The following is a 24069-nucleotide window of genomic DNA, read 5'->3' as shown; positions in this document are numbered from 1 at the left end:
ATATGTAAAGATAATTTACGGGATTAGTGAATACAGTGAAGTATGTGTTTATTAGGCTCTTCTATACAAAATGGCGTTCCTTTCTTCATAATAGATTAGAACTTCTTTTTTTTTTAGAACTAGTCATTTGATCTTTATTTCGATGGTGATGCACAGAAATACTTGTTTTTCGCATCAACTAAGTTTGTTATTAGAATGGCGCTGATAATTCATCGACATATAACTTATTCACACATGCATATAAAAGCATATGTTGCAATTATATCGATTATGCAATTATATCATACCTCAGTGAATATAGATGTACATTTATAAAAATTACTAGAACTAGAACATGATTGGTTTTTATTATTAAATTTATTCATTATACATCTGTATTTATTTTTTGTAATTCTTAAATATAAGTTATTTATTGTACGGACAAGGTAATAAATATTATATAGTCTACTTGATCTTTTATTTTTTAATTAATTTATCGATTTTTTAATGATTTGAACTTCATGTGCAAAAAAAAAACACTTTTTAAAACTAAACTCATGCAATCGTTATTTATAATTGTCTAATACTTTAATCAAACAAAAGCGTTTCTTCATATAAGTAAATTATAATTATTCGAATTGTTTTAATTAAAATCACGATTATTAACTTGCTTCATCGTAAATTTTTTATTAAGTTTTAAATTAAGCTCGTATCTATATATATTTTAGCAATCAAGTTTTCTTACTAACATGTATTATAAATGTAACTACTATTATTATTTATCTATGATTATTCCTGAATGTATTTATATTTATTATATTTCCACGCCTCGGTCGTCACTTTAATAATACATGATACTTTTATTTTACTTTGATGGACACATAAAATTACATATAATTCTAATTGCGAAATACAAAAATCAAAATAATATAATCGAATATAAAATCGAATGTTTCTTTTATTCATTTTGATAAGTGGCGCAATTAAATTAGAGTAGAGAATAATTCATTATTAATTGTATGATGGCAAAATATATTAAACTAAGGACGTTTTTACAAAAGTCAAAGAGAATTTTTTAGACAAATTTACTGCCCCAAAAATATCAGTTTATAATATTATAATTACATATTTCTAATACAATCAGATGCGGTATTAGAGACGATCAAGGATTGCTCGAATACAATTGAATCAACTTTTTGGGCGCAATTAATTGCAACACCTTCCGAACTTGATGGATAGGTACATCCCGTAATCTGATTATAAGCGGACTGCGTTATGCTTTTTAATTCTAATCTTGCCGTCTCTTGACATTGCAGGGCTGTTGCAGTGTTTTTTTCTCTTGCTTGTGCCTGTAAAAATTGTAAAAATTTATTATCGTATTTAAATAATACTAAAAATATATTTACATTATCTCTATGTACTTTTTAATTGAAAATTTCTTAAAATTTCTTAAAAGCTAGACTACTTTAAGATGTTTAGATTGACTAAAATTTTTTGATTCTTTCCGTTAATCAAAATTTCAAAATTTATTTAATAATGTGTAGTGACAATATTTTACAAAAAAATTTTACATAATTTATTACATAAATTATCATCAATTTGAATAAGAGTAAAAATTATTATAATGAAATTGTTAACAATGAAAATTTTAAATATTAACATATTCCAAATTTATTATTAAAGTTGAAAATGCAAAAGTCTCTACTGTAAAGTTAGATTAAATTTATAATTTCCATCGTTTATATTGAGAAACACACTAAAAATACTGAATACAAATATTTTATACGCACATACGGACACTCACGCACGCACGCACGTACGCACGCACGCACGCACGCACACATATAAATAAAATTCTTAAGTAAATATTGATTTGTATTATAAATATCATAAATTTCTATACGAGTTTAATAAATTAGGAAATAAAAAATTATTCTTTAAAACACTTCATCAATTATTTTGTCACGCTTATCATACCTTTGCAAACAAAAACATTCATTATTGAATAATCATGATTGAATAATAATCCAAATGAGCAAATATGATTAAATCTTATATTTTGCAAATAGAGTCGAAATAATTAAACTCACCTTGATATTATTTAGTGCATCATTTATAATGGAATTGACATGCTTTAAATGGCTGATCTGAACGTCATTTTTCCAATCTGCTGAAGTATTCTACATCCAAAATTTGTCAATTGACTATGTATTTCATATATTACATGTATATGTTTTTATAGAAATTAATACTTCACAAATTCTTATTTTGAAATAAATCAATGAATATCTATACATACTTATTTGATAATCTCCATGCGGATATTAAAAATACGTTTCATTGAAATATACTCACTTGAAAATTACATTAATGACAATAATGATAATAATGGATAAGAAATAATTAATGAAATAAATAATACTTGGCGATAAAATAAACAATTCATTTGATCAATAACTATATACTTTATTCATTGTATTTCAGCAAGAGAGTTAATTCTTATTAATTATAAACGTAATTCAATGTTATATACCTCGAGAATACAAACAATTATTAACAATGTTAACGCGTAGTTTTTCATAATTGTGCTTGTAAACGTTTCAATTTTACAAACGATACTAATAAAGAAATGAACAGACAATTATTATTTAAAGTATTTCATCGGATACATCGCTTCTATGCAGATAAATATATTACAAGGATTCTCTTTTCTATCGCAAATTTATCGTTTAAATTTTTAAAAGTAAAATTATCTTATCTAATTACGTCTAAAAGCAGAAAATAAATGAAAAATCTGTTATAATATAATGTACATTATATTTTATCATGTAAATATAAATTATAAAAAATGTTATTTTAGTTTATTTTACAAATAATATTTTAGCCTTATCTATTTAAAAATAAAATCACACTGTACCCATAAATGTCAATATGGTGTGGGGTAGGGGTAGGGGTATTGGGTAGGGGAAGTGTGGGGAGGGGGGGGGGGATATATTCTAACAGTAAATATAACTTCGGAAATAAAATGCAAATTGTATACCTACTAACCATTTTTATCATTAATATAACTAAATTCAAATTGTTGGAAATTATATTATAATTAAATTATTATAGTGATTTTTAAAGAAATAAAATGGCTTTTGTAGATTCTTGCGTTTATAATTATATCATATTACTAAAATTAAACGAAATTATTTAAAATATAACATAATTATATAACATAATTAATAAAGAAGCATAAATTATGTAAATTTATTGTACAATTGTTATTGTACAATAGTAATTGTAATTGTAAATCGTGAGATTTTGTGCTTTAAATATTCTAAAGATAGAAATAAAAGTGAGGCTTTACAGTATTACGATTTAAAATTCTGCAATTAAGTATCATCGAAAGAGGGTAAATTTATAATTTTTAAATTAATAAAAAAAAAAATTATTCGATACGGATAATTCTGACCTTCTCGTACGTATTATTCGCGTGACACACTTATTCAGTGGTATGAATTAACATTTACTGTACTGTATGTAAACTTTGTGAATCTAAGTCTTCCGCATTCGTAATCATATTGGAAAGAAAAATCATAAACTGTTTGTTTATTTGTGCGCTGAAATTAAATAATGTCTGATAAAGTACGCAATTCAAATGTCCGAATTAATTAAATTGAATAGGTTAAAACAATATTTTTTAAATCTATTAAATTAAAATTAAAATATTTTCCCCATTAATATAAATGTCATGGAGAAGTTTATAAATTATGCTTGCTTGTTTTTTCTTTAACTACTTTATAAAACTGAACTTTTTTAATTGAAAATACATTTTCGATTACGTAACTTTAGCATTTATCATAATTATTTCAAATTTAAAAATACTGAATATAGATTATTATGTATCTAAATTTTAAAAATGTAAAACTATGTATCTGCGATTATTCCAATAACAATAATATAATTATACAATTAAGCTTAAAGTTTTAAGACATTATCATAAAAGAAATTAATATTCTTAATATTAGAAATTATTTTAGAATTCGTTATATATTTCAAAATAGCAAATTTTTTTTTATTAAATATTTAATTAATATGCCTCGTAATAATAGAATTTAGTAATATTAATATTATCTGAATTTGAAAATATCTTATATTGAAAAAAAATTTGATACATGATTGATTGTTTTATATTTATAAAGTTATTCTATATTTTAAAATCATGATTCCTTTTTATTATATTCATACTGCTATTTATCGATTATATTATAATATAAAATTTCATCTTTTAACTTATTTATTATATTGATATTACTTATGAACAATTGTGATAAGAGTTTACAGTAGCATAATGAAGATGTATTTTTTGTAGAAAGATTTCGTATATCTTAGGAAATCAGAGTTAAACCAGATTTATTGAATACGATAATGGAGTGTAGGAAATTAATGTTCTTATAAAATATTTTATACTTTTTCAGCGTATTTACATAATTTATTTTGCACTAAGAAAGTTCTTATCAACTACATATACCTGTAAAAAATATTATAAATTAAAAATATGAGAGGCTAAAAGTTATACGATAAAAAACTTTTTTAAATTAACGCTTTAAAATTATGACAATTTTTGCAGAAGATTTATGTATAATATGTACTTACGCGGAAAAAATAAGATTAATTAGAACTCACGTATATAATAAATAAACTTACTACGATTCCCTGATTATTTACACTCTTCCACTATTTTAAACACACATGTATACAAATATGTATATTATTTTATTGTTTGTATTAATTTATGTATCATTATGTATTAATAATGCACGTAGTATTAACAATCCAATTAATAATGACTTATAAATGTTCAAATCTTCAAATTTCATCTCGCTATGTTGAAAATATATTTACATCTAAATATATATAATCTGAAAAATGCTGAAAGCATTTGAAGTTAATAAAATTTTAGAAAGGTCAGTGGCATTAAAATATTGGAAGACATGAGAATATCAATGGTAAACAATCTACGTCAACTGTATTAATTTCACCAATATATCTATAGTTTGATCCTATTTTAAAATTTTATATGCGTGTGCGTACAAGAACAAGAAACGGTAAGTAATATATTTATTTTTATTTTTAATGGGTAAAAATATCGGTCTTTCTCCACGCGTATGCGAATTAGTAATATTTGTTACGCGATTAGATAAATTTAATGTAATGATAGTATTCATAGATATTCTCTAAGTATTGGGTTTGTTATTTTATCATCTAGGATAATGATAACGTAGATAGCAGGAAATGACAAATTTAATAATCGAACTTTAATAATATTATATGCTTTGGTAGAAATTTGTAAAAATGTAATGCCACGTGTAGTGATCAGAAAAGTGTTTGCTCATTCAATTATTTGTTCAATCAATTTTCACAGGCACGAATTTGCGATACGAGTTGAAGGTAAAGCAAAAACAAACATTAAAAAAAAAGAAAAAGAAAAAAAAGCACGCTTAATATTTAATTTAGAAACGTGGCTTTCAAGTCAATTACAATTTATCACGAAAGTACTGCGCAAGAAATCTTTCACCCATCAGGCAATTAAAACAATTCCTTAATTACACGATTAATCTGCCGACGGCTTGGCCGATTACCCAAAAGCAAGCTACCGGATCGCATCGGCCCAATTTTCGAACGAGGCCCCTTGAACAATAGGAGGAAATAAAGGGAGAGAAAAAGAACATGAATCGCGCAACAAAGCCGCACTCGTCGAACGCACGTACAATGCAGGCGTGCGCGTGCGCGTGCTTTAAGAGGCGCGCGCGCAAAGACAAAAACCGAAATTTCCCAGAGCTCACCGTAATTTCATTAAGATTCCATGCCTGCTTGCCAGTCTGTCTGCGCGCTCCCTCAAGGGGGTGAGAGAGAGAGAGAGAGAGAGAGAGAGAGAGACAGAGTGCGAGCGAGTGAGCGCGCAGAGTATGCGAGGGGAAGGCACAGCAAAGGAGGTAAAGAAACGACGACGAGGAGGACGACGACGACGACGACGACGACGACGACGACGACGACGACGACGACGACGACGACGACGACGACGACGACGACGACGACGACGACGACGACGACGACGACGACGACGACGACGACGACGACGACGACGACGACGACGACGACGACGACGACGACGACGACGACGACGACGACGACGACGACGACGACGACGACGACGACGACGACGACGACGACGACGACGACGACGACGACGACGACGACGACGACGACGACGACGACGACGACGACGACGACGACGACGACGACGACGACGACGACGACGACGACGACGACGACGACGACGACGACGACGACGACGACGACGACGACGACGACGACGACGACGACGACGACGACGACGACGACGACGACGACGACGACGACGACGACGACGACGACGACGACGACGACGACGACGACGACGACGACGACGACGACGACGACGACGACGACGACGACGACGACGACGACGACGACGACGACGACGACGACGACGACGACGACGACGACGACGACGACGATCACGTGGAAAGATCTCGTTGAAAATGCCTTGGCGCGGTGCACGGTAAGGGGCGCGAAGGGGCGGATGGGAAAGAGACGAGTTAGTTCTTGAGGAGCAGCATCGGCATCGGCATCGGCAGGAGCAGGAGCAGAAGCAGGAGCAGGAGCAGCAACAGCAGCAGCAACAACAGCAACAGCAGGCGACGTGCTGTCTGCCGTGTCGAAGGAGTTAAACGCGTTTCTTTTCTGCAAGAAGCTGTGAGCGAAGGGGACGAATGCATAGCAGCGCGGCCGGGACGAGGGAATGATCGCGGCCTCGGGATAAAGAGAGAGAGAGAGAGAGAGAGAGAGCGAGAGAGAGGGAGAAAACGAGAATCGCTATGTAAGTGCCAGGAGACGAGCAAGACGACGACGCGCCTTCTACTCGGCCTGACTCGTTCCTTCCTCCTCTTCTCGCTCACCTTCGCCTTCTTCATCCTCTTCTCAGCCTTCTTTAGCTCGTGGACTTTGCCTGTATGTGTGGCTTCTAAAGCTGCGTGTGCGTGCACGCGCGTGTTTGTTGATACGAGCCGATCGCTTCTTTCTTTCTCCTTATGTTGAAAAGCACGATGATAGAGTTGATAATGGGGAGTTTCTTGATTGGAATCTATTTCATCTTCAATGATGACTCCTTCTCACATGTGCGCCTACAATGAATACTTTGTTTTCTCTCTCTATGTTTGCAGAGTGCAAGTGTTGATTGGAATTCCTGTATATTTCTTTCTTTTTCTTTTTCTTTTATTTTCTCTTTTATATTCTATTTTTTTCTTCTTCTTTTCTTTTTTGATTTTTATTTAGTTATTTATTTATTTCTTTCTTTCTTTTCTTTTTTTTTTTTATACATAATGTGGATTGCTTCATAGACGCTTTCGTAAGATATGAATAATAAAAATGTTAAACCGAAACCAATTATCATATATGACATGTATCAAAAGTAGCAATATTTTGAACTTTATTATTTATAAATCACAGACGATAATTCGTAATGTAAGACAAAATCGAATTCTTTTGTTAATGCGTATTGGGCGAGCTTGTAAACACGTTAAATTGCGTAAGAAATTTTTCTACAAAAACTTCTGATTGGGTCGTGTAGTAATTCTGCAGGAACAATTAAATAATTAATATTACCATTCAACTTTCTAGGGTCGGTTTATCGTTTAAAAGAGTTTGAGTTATATCGTTATACATTAACTTTAAATGAGAATATAGCAAGAAGATTTTAGCAAATTTAACCGTCCAAAGACGACAATGTCGTCGATAACAAATCATTATTTAACGAATTAAATTATTTTTAACTTGATTGCAATCGTCATGGAGTTACGAGTATGCTGAATTATCATTAAGTATCAGGATAATGTTATGAAATTATTTATGAATCGATTATGAAGTTATACATAAATTTATATGGATATGTCGAATGCGCATGTAGAAAAAACAAATTATATAATTAATTTGAAAGTAAATATATCATATCATACATTATACTTTAAACTTTGAGATTAATATGTTCTAATTTATTGTAAAAATTATATATTTTTATATACTTTATGTTATAATTAATAATAATTATAACTTATAATTCACCATTTATTTTAATAAATTTTACATCAGTCACGTATCAGATTATATGCTAAAAAATATATGCTAATGGAATTAAAAAATGTTACCTCTATTCTAATTGGCATTAAAGTCCAATTTAATGATAATATCAGTTTATTCTCGCAAACGAGAAATGCATAATACACACATGATAAAAAAAAAACTACTTGAAACGATAACTCTAGCACAAGTGTGCAAATACTTTTAATCGATATAATAATCAATCGATGCGAGTTCATTAGAAAGAAAATCGAATAATATTTTATATGAAATATTAATATTGAAGAGCTGGTGATATGTATTAGACGTACACACGTACGGCAAATATTGGTGAAATACGTTTATCAACAAACACTGACGATTACCGTGAAAAAGCAACTAATCGTCCTGAATACCAAATGTTATAAATATAATTTAAAAAATTATTACAATTATCACAATTATCACGGCCAACCTTACCATTAACCATTCAACCCACAGATTTTACGTATTTTCGTTTTAATTCTTCGATAATTGCCATTATATCATCTCATTAAAACAATGTATTTATTTTCATTTCTATTTTGTAATGAAAATAGTGCAATTATATACTTTTTGCGTGAGGCATTTCTCAATTGTATGATCAGATGCTTGTTTTTATAACGTTCTGCAGTGAAAGTAAATTTCGTAATAGACTCGGTACAATTACAGATAAATAATAATAACGTGTGTTTCGATTTTTCATACTAATAAAGTTTCGTTTTGCCAATATAATGCGCCGTAACTATCATTATTTCATTATTTATATAAGTGAGCGAGTACGGGCCTTACATTAATCGTAATTGAGTACATTCACCCTCGAATAATAAATTTTCAATAATCAAAGTCCATTTAGTTCCATCATGCCTCAGCCCATTGACGCCTCAAGCTCTGCATTAATACAGCATTACATCCTCGTTCCCTCCCCTACCCCAAGCAAGCCTCTTGCTTGGAGCACGTCCTTGGAAATTGATAGAGGAAGCCGAGTGTCGAAACTAGGTATAACGAATACGAACGAGCGACTAAACATGCCCATTCCTTTCTACAATCTCCGCAGGCAAATACGGAAGTGTACAGCCGCGAAAGCAGGCTCAGCCAAGCCGTTATCATTGAAAAATGCTTGAAAAGCGTAATGAAACTGAACGGCTCGTTGGCTCTTGTCACAAGGCGCTTCGCGCCTACGGCTCGCATTCGAATTTTCACACGTGCACACAAAGGCACGTTTTCTCTTCCACCGGTGATGGTGTCTTCGACGGGATCTCGACTCGATGGGAGCCTCACCTCGGCGGCGCATTCTCGCTCTCTCGCTCTCTCGCGCCATTAATGTATTCCCCGCGGGGCATGTACATACCTACGCGCTGCAGCCGCCACCGCCGCAGCTACCACCACCACCACCACCATTACCACCATTACCATCGCCACCACCATCGCCAACCGCACCACCATTACCATCACCACCGCCGCCGCTGCAATGCCCAATGAGACCGATATCCTACTAGTTCGTCTGGAATACTTTTAGGACAGCCAAGAGCAGCGCGAGAAACGCGAGGAGAGACTTTGCTCGCTCTTCTCTTTACGTGTCGCGCGTGTGATTCAGTTGGTGCAATTCACACAGTCCTGCCCTCGCGCAACTCGTTTCCCTTTTATTCGCGCGGGACGCTGCGGAAATCGCGATCGGACTTTCGTCGATCGACGACTCCTCCGCTCGAGCATTGACTGATGATGCTTCCGTTGCTCGCGAGTCGCCGCTTATTAGGATTTGCATTCAAGTCGACGAGGGGCGAACGATTTAGCATCCGATTTACGTCCTTTTATTTTACCAATACAATAGAACACCATTGATTATTATTATCATTATTACACTCTTAATAATGCTCGAATAAATAAACGTAGTGAATAAATTGATGTTACATTTATAATGAGCCACGACGATGCTTCGTCGATATCATAATATTCACGAGTATTTTCATGTGAATATTCAGCCATTGTTTTATCGACATTAACGTAATTGACAATTGTCGATTTATCTTTCGATTACTATTGGAAATCGTAATTAAGGAATATTACAACACTCTGTACGAATAGTGTAATATTAAACAGATACTGGGTTTAAAAAAAACACACACACTGATCTGATCACATGTCTTTATTAAAGCAATAATAATTAGACCGAATGGAAATACATCACGAGCGTATAATAAATTATGCCTATTACTGTTATCTGAAATAAATATTATATAATGCTTTTTAATTTTTCAAACGCTATATATATATATATATATGTGTGTGTGTGTGTGTGTGTGTGTACGTGTGCGTGTGCATATTATGAAATGTAATTTCATTTAATCTCGTTATTAGAAAATATAATATACGCTTATAAAATAGTGGAGTAATGAAGGACGACTTATATTCAAGAATTATTTCGGTGCAAGACGAAATTAAGGCATTTTAGTAGTCAACGGCTCGAATTAAAAAATGCTTGTGAATAAAGGTCTAATTTTAGAGGCATTAAAAAAATTCATTATCGTCTATTTTGAGTATTTTTATTATTCGTCATAACTGGACCACTGGATTAATTATGTACTAAAAAGTACGTGAGAAATTGCAGATCATATGTCTTAAATGAAGATTATAAAGTGCTTTACATACAACATAACATTTATTCATTGCGAATTCGTGAATATTATTATTTAAATGAGCGACAAATATAATTATTGTTTTAATTGGTACGATATATTGTTATTTTGTATTATTCGCATTAAAATATTAAAGACAGAACCATAATGTAATTAATCATTGCAAAAAATTATAAAGAAATATTTTTAATGTCATTGTTATGCATATTAGAAATATCTATTATACAAAGATTATATTTCAATTCTTTTTTTTTTTTTTTTTTTTTTTTTTTTTTTTTTTGTTCTGTTTTACATCACATTGAATATTAACTGAGAATAATAATATTTATATAAGCGAGTATAATTCAAAAAAATGTTGACTTTGTAAGACGTTGACGTTTAACGTGAATATTGCAAGTGGCGTATTTCCCTACTTCCTTATTTTTCAATTGCCTCCTCTTCTATAAAGGTTTGAAGTGCGAAACTCCTGAGAAATGATCGGCTTTATTTTATGCGAAATACATTTTAGAGAAGGAGCTTTCTCTCTCTCTCTCTCTCTCTCTCTCTCTCTCTCTCTCTCTCTCTCTGTGTCTCTTAAAAACGCGCGTCACGCTCGAAAATGCATTTCAATTACGAAGGCAGGTCTCACACCTGTTCGGACGAACGAACCAATGAGAAGAAAAAATGAAGAAAAAAAAAAGGAAAGAAACAACAGGAGAGTACGCACGTCGTACACAAATAAAATAATCAAAGACAAAAATAGAGGAGGTGCGTTAGTAAGAAAAAAAGGCATTAAAATAATAAAGAACAGCGGCACAAACACACAAGAGATGAAGCCCAACTATAAGAAGAGAAGGACGAATCGCCGTCACTAATCAGGCGCGCAAAAGTCATCCGCTTTAAAAAGATGCGCGTCTCGGTCTCTCCGGTCCCCTTATAACGATGACTAATCGTAAATACAAGCTCGAGTATTTATCAAAGATCATTAAGATTCGATGGTATTTGTACTTCTCTCGCGCTACGCGGCACACACAGGATATGTCGAGTTATACGAAGTCGTAGGAAAAAAGAGTGAGACGAAGAATTGTGCGTGCGCGCCATATGAATCAGAAAGTGTATGTATGTCTACCTAGGATTGATTGAAGCAGGAAAGAAGGATAGAAAACTGAGGGACAGAAGAAACTGTAAGTCATATTGGAATTTTAAAGTCGTCGAACGCTCTCGCATAAGTGCTCATACACGCGGGCACGAGTAGATTCTTCTTACCTTCTTTTTGCCTGTTTATTCCTGGTGTGGCTTGCAGAATGAACTAGAAATATATAAAAGAGATAATAGCACGAGCAGAGGCTAAGAGATGAGAGAGAGAGAGAGAGAGAGAGAGAGAGAGAGAGACAGAGAGAGTGATATTACATGGGGATAAAGATTAATTATGATATTAGAGCTTTTAGGGATAAAGGTGATATTAAAAAGTCTTGGCAGATATCGTTTCCCATTTTTTCAAAACTCTCAAACATCTTTTCTTAATAAGATTTGCATAAGCGTATCCTCTAATAGTTTAATCAAACAATTAACCTATTCAAATGACGAAATTCATACACATGGACTTGTAATTATGGAATAAAAATTCTTCAGCAATATTTCAATTAAATTAGTTTTTTAAATAAAAGTTCTCATATGCTTTGAAAATTGAAAATACTTTTTAAATAATACAGGATATATTAATTTTCAACAAACTTAAAGACTTATACAATAAAATTTAAAAACTTATATGAATAAACATTAATTAAAATACTCGAAAAATATGGAACTACTTAATATTTAGAAGCATTAAAAAATTTCATTAAAAAATGTTGTTATTGAAAGTTTTTGTTTTTCAATCATTAAAAACATCATATCACATTTATTTTGACATTCGCATTGATAATAAATACATAAAGTAATTTGAAATACACTTGTACACTTGTAAATGTAGAATTTATTCAATTCGAATCCTAATTACAAAGTTTAATAATTGTTCGCTTTCTAGCTCATTTTGTCGTTGCACATTTGTTTTGATTTTATTAAAAAATGCATAAGGTAAATAATTCTTCAATTTAAAATTTCACTTGGATTACATTTTAGTCATGATAAATTGCTATTTTGATTATTGGTAAATCATTAAGTTCTTTTCCCCTAACAAACACATTAAATCATAAAACTCTTATCGCTCAATATTTCACATTTTTTAATTATCATAAAAAGCATACATTATATAAAACCATAAAATATTTCGTAATTTAAAGATCGATTTTTAACGAATTTAATGAATAACCAACCTCTCCGTTAGAAATTCACATAAGATGCGACAAATTTACCAAAATAACTGGAATCTCAAATTGTTCTATCCCAAGCGCATACTCGGGCATAACGCGTGCTACGCCCTATTTATGATGAATTCCAATGGTAATCGCATGGTATCATCAACATCAAATGTTAAGTCAAACAACGATTCACGAGCGAAAATTTTGCGAGCCTGAACAATGACGACGAAGACGATGAGAAAGTGCAGAAAAAGAATTATACGATCAGTCGCGGGAAAAAGAAAATAATGACATCAAGAGGAGCATATATAGCAACGCATGCACTTCGTGGATGAGAAAATTGCGTGCCTGCAGCTGCGCACAAATGTGTGCGCATTCCCAGTAGCAAAAGCGAAGTAAAAGAAGCGCAAAAGCCGTGCACAATAAGACAAAAGGAAAACAGGTGAAGTGGTGTAAAGAGCGAAGACTAAGAAATGGACAGGAAAGAGATATAAGCAACTATGAAAAAGAAGGATGAGTGCGGGGAGGGGAAGGGGGGGGGGTGGTTGGAGGGGGTGGAGAAAGAAGAAAGAGAGCCATCTGCAGTGGGAAAAACCTAAGAGTAAAAGAGCCACCTGTTTCTCTCTCTTTCTCTCTGCCCCCCCCCCCAAACACCGTCGTTATATCTCTCTCAATCGATGCTTCTGTCTTTCTCATCTGGTTCATCATTCGCCACCTGTGTGTCGGTAGTGTGAGAAACCGCTAAGTTTTCTTTTTCTATTGAGCGATACATATATTTACGTCTTTAATGTATAATCTAATACATACAATTTATAAGAATTTTATACTAAATTCAACACGTAAATAGTATAATATAATGATCAAATTTAGTATTCGTTAATGAAATTTGAACATAAAATTTCGAGTTTATGATTAAGAAATAAAAAAAAGGCACAATTGAATAATTTGTACTATAAATTTAAATAATAAACCCAATCTATAAAAGTTCTTTATACAATATTAATCATGGATTATTCGGAAATAATAAATATAATTATATACATATTAAAATCATATTGAGTAATATATTTAGTTTAATCTGAATAATAATTAAAAAGTAAAACAAAAAAATTCTAATATTAACCGTCTTAAAATATATCGTTAACAAAACATCTAAATAATTTCTAAATATATGTAGAAATTCGGTAGAATTTCATTTATCGGCAAAGTGCCAATGAACACAATTTATACAGTACTTCAGTTTTCAATATTAACTTTTAATAATACGCTTACATTAAATAAATATATTACATAAATAAATTTAAAATTTCAGGAAACAATTTTAACCTGAATAATTCGTATGACGATGTTGATGTTGCGATAAATATTAACACTTCATAAAATGGAAAGTATATAAAGAAAATTTAAAAAAATAAACAATAAATAGTGTCTGTTATTAAAGCTTGTACTATGAGTAAATTAATAATTGTATTGTCGATTTATGTGCAAAACAATTTCCCGTTTGAATATAATTCATTGAATAACGTGCACTTACAAATAAAATTAAACAATGCCGTAAAATAATTATAAATACATATGTGAATAAATTCAAATAATCATTAAAAAAAAAAAACATTCGACGTGCAAATGATATTCAATACATAATAATTGAGCCAATTATATGCTGTACATACTATATATGTATATGGTGAGGCAGCAGTCTCTACTCTCGGATATTCCAAGTGGAGTGCGAGCGAGTTTTCCAGAGTATGACTATATAAGCAGACCACCAGGGTAGTGTCGTCAAATTTCTTTACCTTGATTTTGTTCGCGACTGTAGCGTTATCTCGTTGAATTTTACCTCAACAAACATACATATGTTTAAATGTGTATATTTGTTTCTATTATCAAACGCCTTTGGTTTAAGTCGAGAAACCCATTTATCTCGATACGATAACTATAAGGTGCCATTAATACGTCTAGCATCATATAACAATATTTTCAGATCGCATTATCAATCGATCTCGTACAAATTTAAAAATATGTATTCAATCAAGATCAAGATATGGTCAATCATGTTTAATACTCAATTCATAACTTAAATTTTATAATAGGATACCTTATTTATATATATATATATATATATGTGTGTGTGTGTGTGTGTGTGTGTGTGTGTGTATGTATTTTTACTTTTTACACGCTATATGCCAAACTATATAATTTCTAATAAAGTTTATATTCTAAAAAATAATTTCTAACACTTGTGCAAAGATTTTTATACAGACTCAACATGGAAAACTTAATTTATTAAAGGAATATTATATTAATATCGGAATAAATCTTTAAATTCAAAGAAATTGAGAATACGATGCTGACAATAATGATTCCACATGATTAATTATACTCAAATCCTATTAGTAATACAAACAGATGGAAAAATAGTGCTTTCATAGTTTCTTATAATCAATCAATCATATTAAGACATCAATCCGTCGTTTGGAGGTATTTATTTTTCCGTAACTATACAATATATTTTAAATAAATTTTATAAGAGCTGACGATAATATAATCCTTGTGATTATCTTATTTTTATCGGTTAACTTATTAAATTGTTTTAAAGATGCGCGTTTAAAATGGATGCGAAAAAAAAATTGTAAGAAATAACTGTCAAGTCATTTAATTTAGTGAAAAAGTTAAATGTTAAAATTTAAACTTACTCATGGTTAATATTCGATTAGATAAAAAGAATTTTAATTTTTTATAAATGACATAACAAAAATAAAACTTTAAATTCGAATGTTCATGTATGAAAAATAGCGATTTTATTATTGATGGTGATAAAAGGTCGATAGGTATTTTAATAAATTTATACATAAATTTATAATATAATATAGTTATAATATATAATAATATCATAATAAGCACATTTTTCAAGTAAATATTGCAAAATTCTTTACATTATTATTATTATTATTATTTTTTTTTTTTAATTATTTATTTTATTTTATTTTATTTATTTTTTTTTTTTTTAATAGATCGTCTGTATTCAATATTTATAGTGTAATGGTATTTCTAAAAATATCGTTACATTATTATGGAATATTAAAGAGATATTATATATTGTTCATAAATATAAATAATATTACTTGCTATACTACAGAAATTAGATGCGATAGGTATATTGTAATTCCGTGGTTAAAAATCTAAATCTTAATCTTTTAAATTAATTATCATGATACTTCAATCGTTATTGTTTTATTATTTTTTATTAACAAATTTTTGGCATTGCAAATGCAAAATATATAAAAAGCATATGATGTTTACTTTGGAGATAATGTATAATTCAAGAAGTAATTTCCATTACATATTAAATTCAAGAATGATGAAAAAGAAAAATGATTTAAAAATGACTTAAATAGACTAGCGTTAATGAGGGATTACGAGGTAAGGGATTACAAGATATTCAATATGTTAAACAAAGTGTGTTAGAAAGAAAAAAATCGATCATAAAGCCCAAAATCCATAATCCATTTCAAAACATTCGCTGATTCAATAACGCATTAATAAAGACCACAGACGTCGAAAATAGCTATAACCATCAAAAGTTTTCCATTCGACGGCGGTCTCAACAAAAGCGTTTAATTTACGAAATTGTCAAATGACCGCTCGATAAATTACACTCCGTCCGCAGCTCTCGTATAAAGGGTCGCGCGCGCGATGAACCGAAGAGAACCTTTAAAACTGTATGCAGGAGAAAAAAGAATTTGCCGCACTCTCCTCTTGCCATGATTATCGTCGAATTTATAGGTTTTTACGAGACCTATAAAAATTCCAGCAAAAGGGAGGTGAATTTCCTGGGCAAAAAATATTCATCTTCCCAGAAAGCGTTTCATGGTTCACGGAAGTCATAAATACACATGCACGTCTTCTTGCTGGTACGAATTCTATCTTGTAAAATTATCATTTACATTTTCATAAAAACAGATTTGTCTATGAGAAAGCTACTTTAAACTATCGCAAGAAGATTTATAAATATACGATATTCCAAATTAACTACAAATTATTATGTAGCTATGGGCAAACTTGGATTAGCCATGTGCGAGGTATGCGTTACGGATTGAATTTGAAATGTAATATTTTATCAGCCCAAGTTGAAAGTCAAAATAGATTATATTCAATGAGCACTTTTAAAATATTCAATATCCCTCGATTGTAAATAATTTTTATAAGATCTATATGTCGAATAGTTTTTTCATTTACATATTAAATATAATGCACGGATAAGGAAGGCAAAATAAAAAGGAAGTGGTAATTGATAAAAGCTATTCACCCAACTCACTAACACCATCATCGTCGTTCCTACTGGTAAAATACCAACCAAAACTGTAAAATATGCCGTTTTTTTCTTCCTATCATTATTCTATTAGCATTACCATTTATGCAGCTTGATTTAATGTTGTCTTTAAATGTTCAAATACTGCTTGCACGTTTCTTCCGTATCCTAATACAACATAGTCACAGTGTTTTAATAGCTATTTCGCTCATTTAATTAACATATATTAACATAGCCTAACTGTACAGCCAATCAATTAAGTTACCCCATAAATCTATAACCATTATAATATTATAATTAAATATACTTTATTAATCGAATTTTTTTTTTCTTTTTTTTTTCTTTTTTTTTTTTTAAATAAAATAAAAAAAATACCCACCAATCGAATCTTTTTTTATAATTTTTACAAAGTATCTATTATATATTACTGTGTACACTAACATCAGCTCTCCTCAATGCCTGGACCATAATTGACTAAGAAAAATTGGAGGAATCAAGCCTTAATCGACTATGATGGCAACTTTCATCTTATTTTATCTCTCTCTCTCTCTCTCTCTCTCTCTCTCGCACCCTCTCTCTTAAAAAGTGCCGCGCATAAGACCAACGAAGAAGAGAGAAATAGAAAACGAGCGAGAAAAAGAAAAGATAATGAGAGCAAAAAGACAAGAAGAACAAATTTAACTTCATCATTTTTTGCAAAAATTTTATACAAATTTTATGCAAAAGTAGCTATTAACTGTCTCGTAGTTATATTAGCTCTTAAGAATAATTTGCTGAAAATTTGGAATGCATGCAAAAGTTTAATCGTGAATATTTCAACATATACATCGTAAAGATTAGTTAATCGTTCTAAAAGAAAAGGCACATTGCCATTTTTAAATAGAAATCTTACCTTACTCAAATGTAAATGTTTTTATTCAGGCTCGACGTAAGTCAATTAAAATATTTCTTTAAGAAAACAGTAATACCTTTTTATTACTCAAGGTTTACATAACATTTGCGTAAAAATTTTGCTTTCAAAAGCTGAAGCACGAGACAATAAATTTATTATAATTTTTCTTTACACTCTTTTTTAGGAACTGTATATAAAAATATACGCTGCAATCTTATTGACTTTCATTAAGCGTACACGAAAAATTGTCTACCATACTTTCGAATAATATCATTTTACAGAATTTATAATAAATAAACAAATACGATTAAAATGATTTTTTTATTTTTTTTCATTTTTTTTTCATTTTTTTTTTTTTCTAACATTCATCAAATCTGCTGAAAATACTGACACATATAACAAAATTCTAATTATGCAGTGAAGTTTGGTCATTCAAAAACTTCAGCAAACTTTCATATTATTATTTAAGATTTTAAACCTTCTATTAGAATTGATATATTAAACAATAAAATACATTATTTTACAATAATAATGAGAAATACGTTCTCTGATTGAAGATAATACTCTTTAAATTTTTTTTCAGACTATCAAACTTACATTAGAATAACTTAAGAGATATAACTCTATATATATATATATATATATATATATATATATAGTGTAATTTGAAAATAAAAAAAAATAAAAACGAATACTGCCAAGTTATGGAAATAAAGAGATAGATAGGAGTGAAGATACAGTCAAGTTACAATAAGTCAATAGTCTTGGCCACTGAAGAGTGAGTAAAAGAAAGATATATAATGAGGGAAGGGGGAACATAGAGAGACACAAAGAGAGAGAGAGAGAGAGAGAGAGAGAGAGAGAGAGAGAGAGAGAAATGAAACGTCAGAGAGCGAATGAGAAGATAGAGAAACCCATGATTGGGCCAAGTCTCGGGATGCGTGTATGGTCTGATCGCGTGGGTTTTACCCAGAAATCGTCTTTTCGCCGTCTCAACTCGTTCAGCCTGTCTTTTTTCTCCTGTCTCTCACGCTTGGACGTCGGCTTTTGCCGGAAATGGCGCAAGTACTGAATTAGCAAGCGGGAAGTGAGAATTGGGCAGACAGCACGGCGCGTATTGCTCGCGTACTCTCTTTCTCTTGCTTTTTTTATAGCTCTTCGTCACGTTCTTTTTTCTTCTTCTTTCTTTTTTCGCTTTTCAAACTTAATATTCTCATTCTCCATGCTACTGTACAATGTCACTAGTTACAACCATCGTGACATCCCTGATTATTATCGAAATTCATTGTGTAACTTATTATAGTTTACCTTTAAATATTGTACGTAAACAACGTAATCGTATCAATAAAAGGTGCGGAGTAAAGTATTTTAATGACATTTCCTATATATATATATATATATATATATATATATATATATATCAATTATATTTTTATGGATTATTTATAATTACTGTAATAATGAACGTATACAAAATTGTATCCCACATTTGTATGAAAAGTTGTATTAACATTTCAATACAAAATAAGAATTTAAAATGTTTTGTTAATAAAATTCTTGTAGTTTTAATTGTAAATTATTATAGCTTAATTACTATACCGATATTGTAATATAAAAATCATGAAGAATCATCAACCGCATCTAAAATTTATACATTTGATTACGTAAAATATTCCTTGCATCTTTGACACAATCTAAACCTTGTACTTGTAAGATCTATCGTCGCCTCAGATTTATATTGACACCGAAGCATTGCCCATCTTATTTTTATTATGTTAATGCACAAATTGTTACATATTATGATAAAATATTTAACTGTAGCCATTTTAGATATAAGCTGACACAAATTTTCATATTATTAATATAAGCAATTTTTACTTTACAATATATATATTTAATGTTTTTCTGACAAATTAATCAAAAAATTGATCAATGTTCTTGTACACATATTTCTAAATTATTAGTTTGAAATATTTTGAATCGAAACCAATAATTTCTAATTTAATGGTAAATTATACTTTTAATTTATATAAAACAGCATGACACGTTTAAATTTGATTTATACAAATCAATTATTTTCTGATATAATAAAATTTTGATATTAATCAAATCTTTGGAATCTTTAACTTATCATATATTTATTGTACTTCACCTAAGTCAATTAAATATTATTATACACTAATGCGAGATTATTATATTTCCCAAGTTATTAATATGTCGAATATGATTTTTTTTAATATGATTCTTTTTAAAATATGATATTTTGTTATTTAATTAGCTATGCTCTGATACTAAATGTAGTCACGTATTTGTGAATAGGTACATCGATTTAAAAACAAATACATTGATTTGTTAAACATTGTTTATATTTTTACACATAAATAACAGATTACTGGAACTCCTCATTTAATAATGTCTATAACGATAAATCCTTCATAAATGCTTGAAGTGGTTGATAATTTATACATAATTAAAATTGTATTGTTGTCTACATTAATTTACACATTTGATGTTCCTTTAAATTATTAAAAATGAGAATAAGATATGTTATAAATATAATAACGAACCTTGTTCATATATATATATATATATATTAAAATATATCATTAATACATTCAAATATTTACGCACATAAAAGATATACAGATAAGAATTAATGAATAACGTACTTGATGTAATATATTTGGATGATACATTTTATACTTAATGACTTCACTTCTTATAATTCGAGAGAAATTTCAAACTGCTGACAAATTTTTACATTAAAGTTTATAATAATATTTTCTTATTTAATTGTTAAAAAATGGTTACCAGTCTAAATGAAAAGAATTGCCCGTAATGTAGTTAATTTTTATAAACAATATATAAGATAGAATAACAAGTAATTAAATGTTAAATTACCAATACATTGATCGTATAGAAATTCTATTTTATAGATGTATAGAACGTAATTTTATTTGTATTACATTTTTAAAAAATCTAAAACAAATATTATTTTCAAATAAATTTTAAGCCATTAAATTGTATTTGAAGCGTATTACGTAATAGCTTCTATATTTACAATATTATGATAAAATTATAACATAAATTATACAAACTAATCAATGTTTCCTGAATTATATTTGAATTCAAGAATGTGTTCACAAATTGGATATGTGAAGTTCTGAGAACGAATTTGTTGTCAATGTAGAACAACCAGCATTTCATAGCATAAAATACTTACGCAATTTTTGTTTGTCCTAATTATCTTAATAAATATTTCCTGAATTATCTCTGAAGTCAAGAATGTGCGTGGAAATTAGGTATTTTACTTCAACTACTTGTAAATGAAATTCTGAGAACGATTTTGTTGTCGATGTTGAACCATGAGTAGCTTGTGTTTTAAAATAATTATTCAATAGAACTAGACTTTGAAGATAAGAAATATCAATTCAATGATAAGCTTCTTTATTACTTTAAAGACATCTTCAAAACAATATCTTCATTTGTTCAATTTCGACGCCGTTAAATTTATCATTTACCTACTGAAGCTTATTTATTTTATGTAAAAATTTGAAATAAAAAATTATCGCTAATAATAACATTATATCATTAAAAGACTTTTCAAATAATTCATTTATAAATCATGAAGTTTGTTTACCTTGTACTTGAGTATATAATCCAGCATAACAATTTTTCTTTTCTAAAAAGTTAATTATCTAAGCTCTTAGTTGATTACTATTGATTTTTTGTTTATTCACGTATAATAATTCACATATGAGCAAATATTTTCAATCGATCACATAATGAAATAATTAGAATTATATATAACAATCTATTTTCTTAAATTGATGTATAAATAATTGATTTTCTTGTAATCATTAAAGTTCCGTGAATTTCGAAATATTGTAATTGTTAATTGTTGATAATCAATGTCATTCTTATACTATTATTGGAATAAGAATAAATAAATTATTATTACAATCACATATAAGAATTTTATACAGAATCTTTTATGTATTCTTTAAATATATTAGATACAAAAACGGAGAAACTTTCCTGATAAAATAGTGTATATAAATTCATTCTACTCTCTTTGTTTTGAAAAATTTCTACGTAATAATAAAGAGTGTCATGAAAAAAAATGGTTAAAAAAAGTTTAAGTTTAAATCTATATTATGAAAAGCTACATATTTGCTATTAATATATTAATTCGTATTTTGAATCATAACTTTTGCCACGCATAATGTTTAATTTGTATATGAAATTTCAGAGAAAAAATGTCTTCGCTTAAAGTTTGACAAGATAAAATTACTTACTTAAAAATATAATTAAATCAAACAATTTTTATTCATTAAATTCTTTAATCACTTTTAAAACGCTCGATTTATTTTAAGTGCGTGGAATATTTTTTCGGAAAATTAAAAAAAAAAACAATTTGTTAAATAAGATAAATATTTGGGTATTATTAAATTTTATTTTCTAATATCTTTATGTTAATATTCCATAATTTGATGGATAAATTTTTGTTTGTCCGAAGATATTTATAAACGATACAATATTTTCTGGTTACTTAATTTTATTTACGTTTCTCTTTTTTTTTTTTTTTTTTTTTTTTTTCTTTTTTTTTTTTTAAAGAAACGATGTAGTTATTAAACAACTTAAAACATACGTCTTATAAGACGTCGCATGCAGATTCTTATTTACTCCTAGTGAAAATTATTCATGCACAATCAAATATATGATTAATTTAATCATTACTATCATCTAAATGAAATATTTTCTCGTAAAATATTTTTCGCAAAATTAAATGTATATATAAAATATGAAACACCAATTAAATTGTAATGTCACATTCACCTGGATGGGCCTAGATTTTTGTATAAGTGTTTTTTGTATATATTGTTCGTACAATACAGACATTGAGCTACTGTGCATTAAATTAAATTGATTATGATGATAATTGTTGTTAATTGATGATAATTGATGGTAATTGATCATTTATATTTACAATATAAGGCTTGAGAAGAGGAAAGGCGTTTAAATAGGTACAAATAGTAAACAAACGAAACGAAGAAAGTTCGGCTAACTAAGAAAATTCGAGTGTAATAAGCTGTACCTGCTCTCTCTCTCTTTCTCTCTCTCTCTCTCTCTCTCTCTCTCTCTCTCTGTGTGTCTGTGTGTGTAAGGAGCTAGCTCCCCGTTTCTTTAGAATATTCTTGAGAATCTTACCGATATAGATTGAGCCCGAGCAAATATAAAAGTAGACCAGTATCTACAAAGAAAATCTGAATATACGGTATAAGCATAAATAGTAGCGAGCCAATTAAAGAATTACAACAACGTCTGGTTAAATGATCGAGAGCCCAGCAGATAATGCATCGGCCTCCAAGTCCTCGAAGCTCTCGCTATAGGCGCAATTGTATACAGATAAAAGCCGGCCGTCGTACGCTTTGTATAAAAGCTAAAGAAATTGAGAGTATCCATTAAAAATGTAGGGTCCGCGCGTGGGACGCATTAGCGCGGTCGTGGGCCCTTTCGCCGAATCAATTAACCAGTGCGGGCGGCGGCAGGACAAGACAGGATTTCCCTAAATCCACGTAAAAATGCTTTCTTTGTCCCAGGCTAATCGGTGGGCGCGCGGCCCACACAAGCAACCAACCCTCTTCGTGCCTTTGGCCCGCCGCTCGTTGGGCCTCATGTCTCCTTAATCTTGTCACTTTATGTTTCTACCCGAACATCTGTTATACTCCAAGTCATTGGCGCGGGGCTTATATCGTCTCCCTTCCCCCCCCCCCCCCCCCCCCCCCC

General features: G+C 30.1%; 1 protein-coding gene across 1 annotated transcript; it reads right to left on the bottom strand.

The window, feature by feature from the left end:
- Positions 1 to 1010: 1010 nt before the first annotated feature.
- LOC105363715 (uncharacterized) lies at positions 1011 to 23959 on the bottom strand. The gene is made up of 3 exons (XM_011501466.1): positions 23921 to 23959; positions 2070 to 2159; positions 1011 to 1328 (listed from the first exon to the last, which is right to left on the bottom strand). The coding sequence occupies exons 1-3, from the start codon at positions 23957 to 23959 to the stop codon at positions 1101 to 1103; spliced, it is 357 nt and encodes a 118-aa protein (XP_011499768.1). The 3' UTR covers positions 1011 to 1100.
- Between the last annotated feature and the right edge of the window lie 110 nt (positions 23960 to 24069).

Source organism: Ceratosolen solmsi, unplaced genomic scaffold (genome assembly GCF_000503995.2).
Source record: "Ceratosolen solmsi marchali unplaced genomic scaffold, CerSol_1.0 scaffold3, whole genome shotgun sequence".
NCBI classification, from domain to species: Eukaryota; Metazoa; Arthropoda; class Insecta; order Hymenoptera; family Agaonidae; genus Ceratosolen; species Ceratosolen solmsi.
Note: the sequence above shows the minus strand (reverse complement) of the source record. Positions and strands in the feature narration are given on the sequence as shown.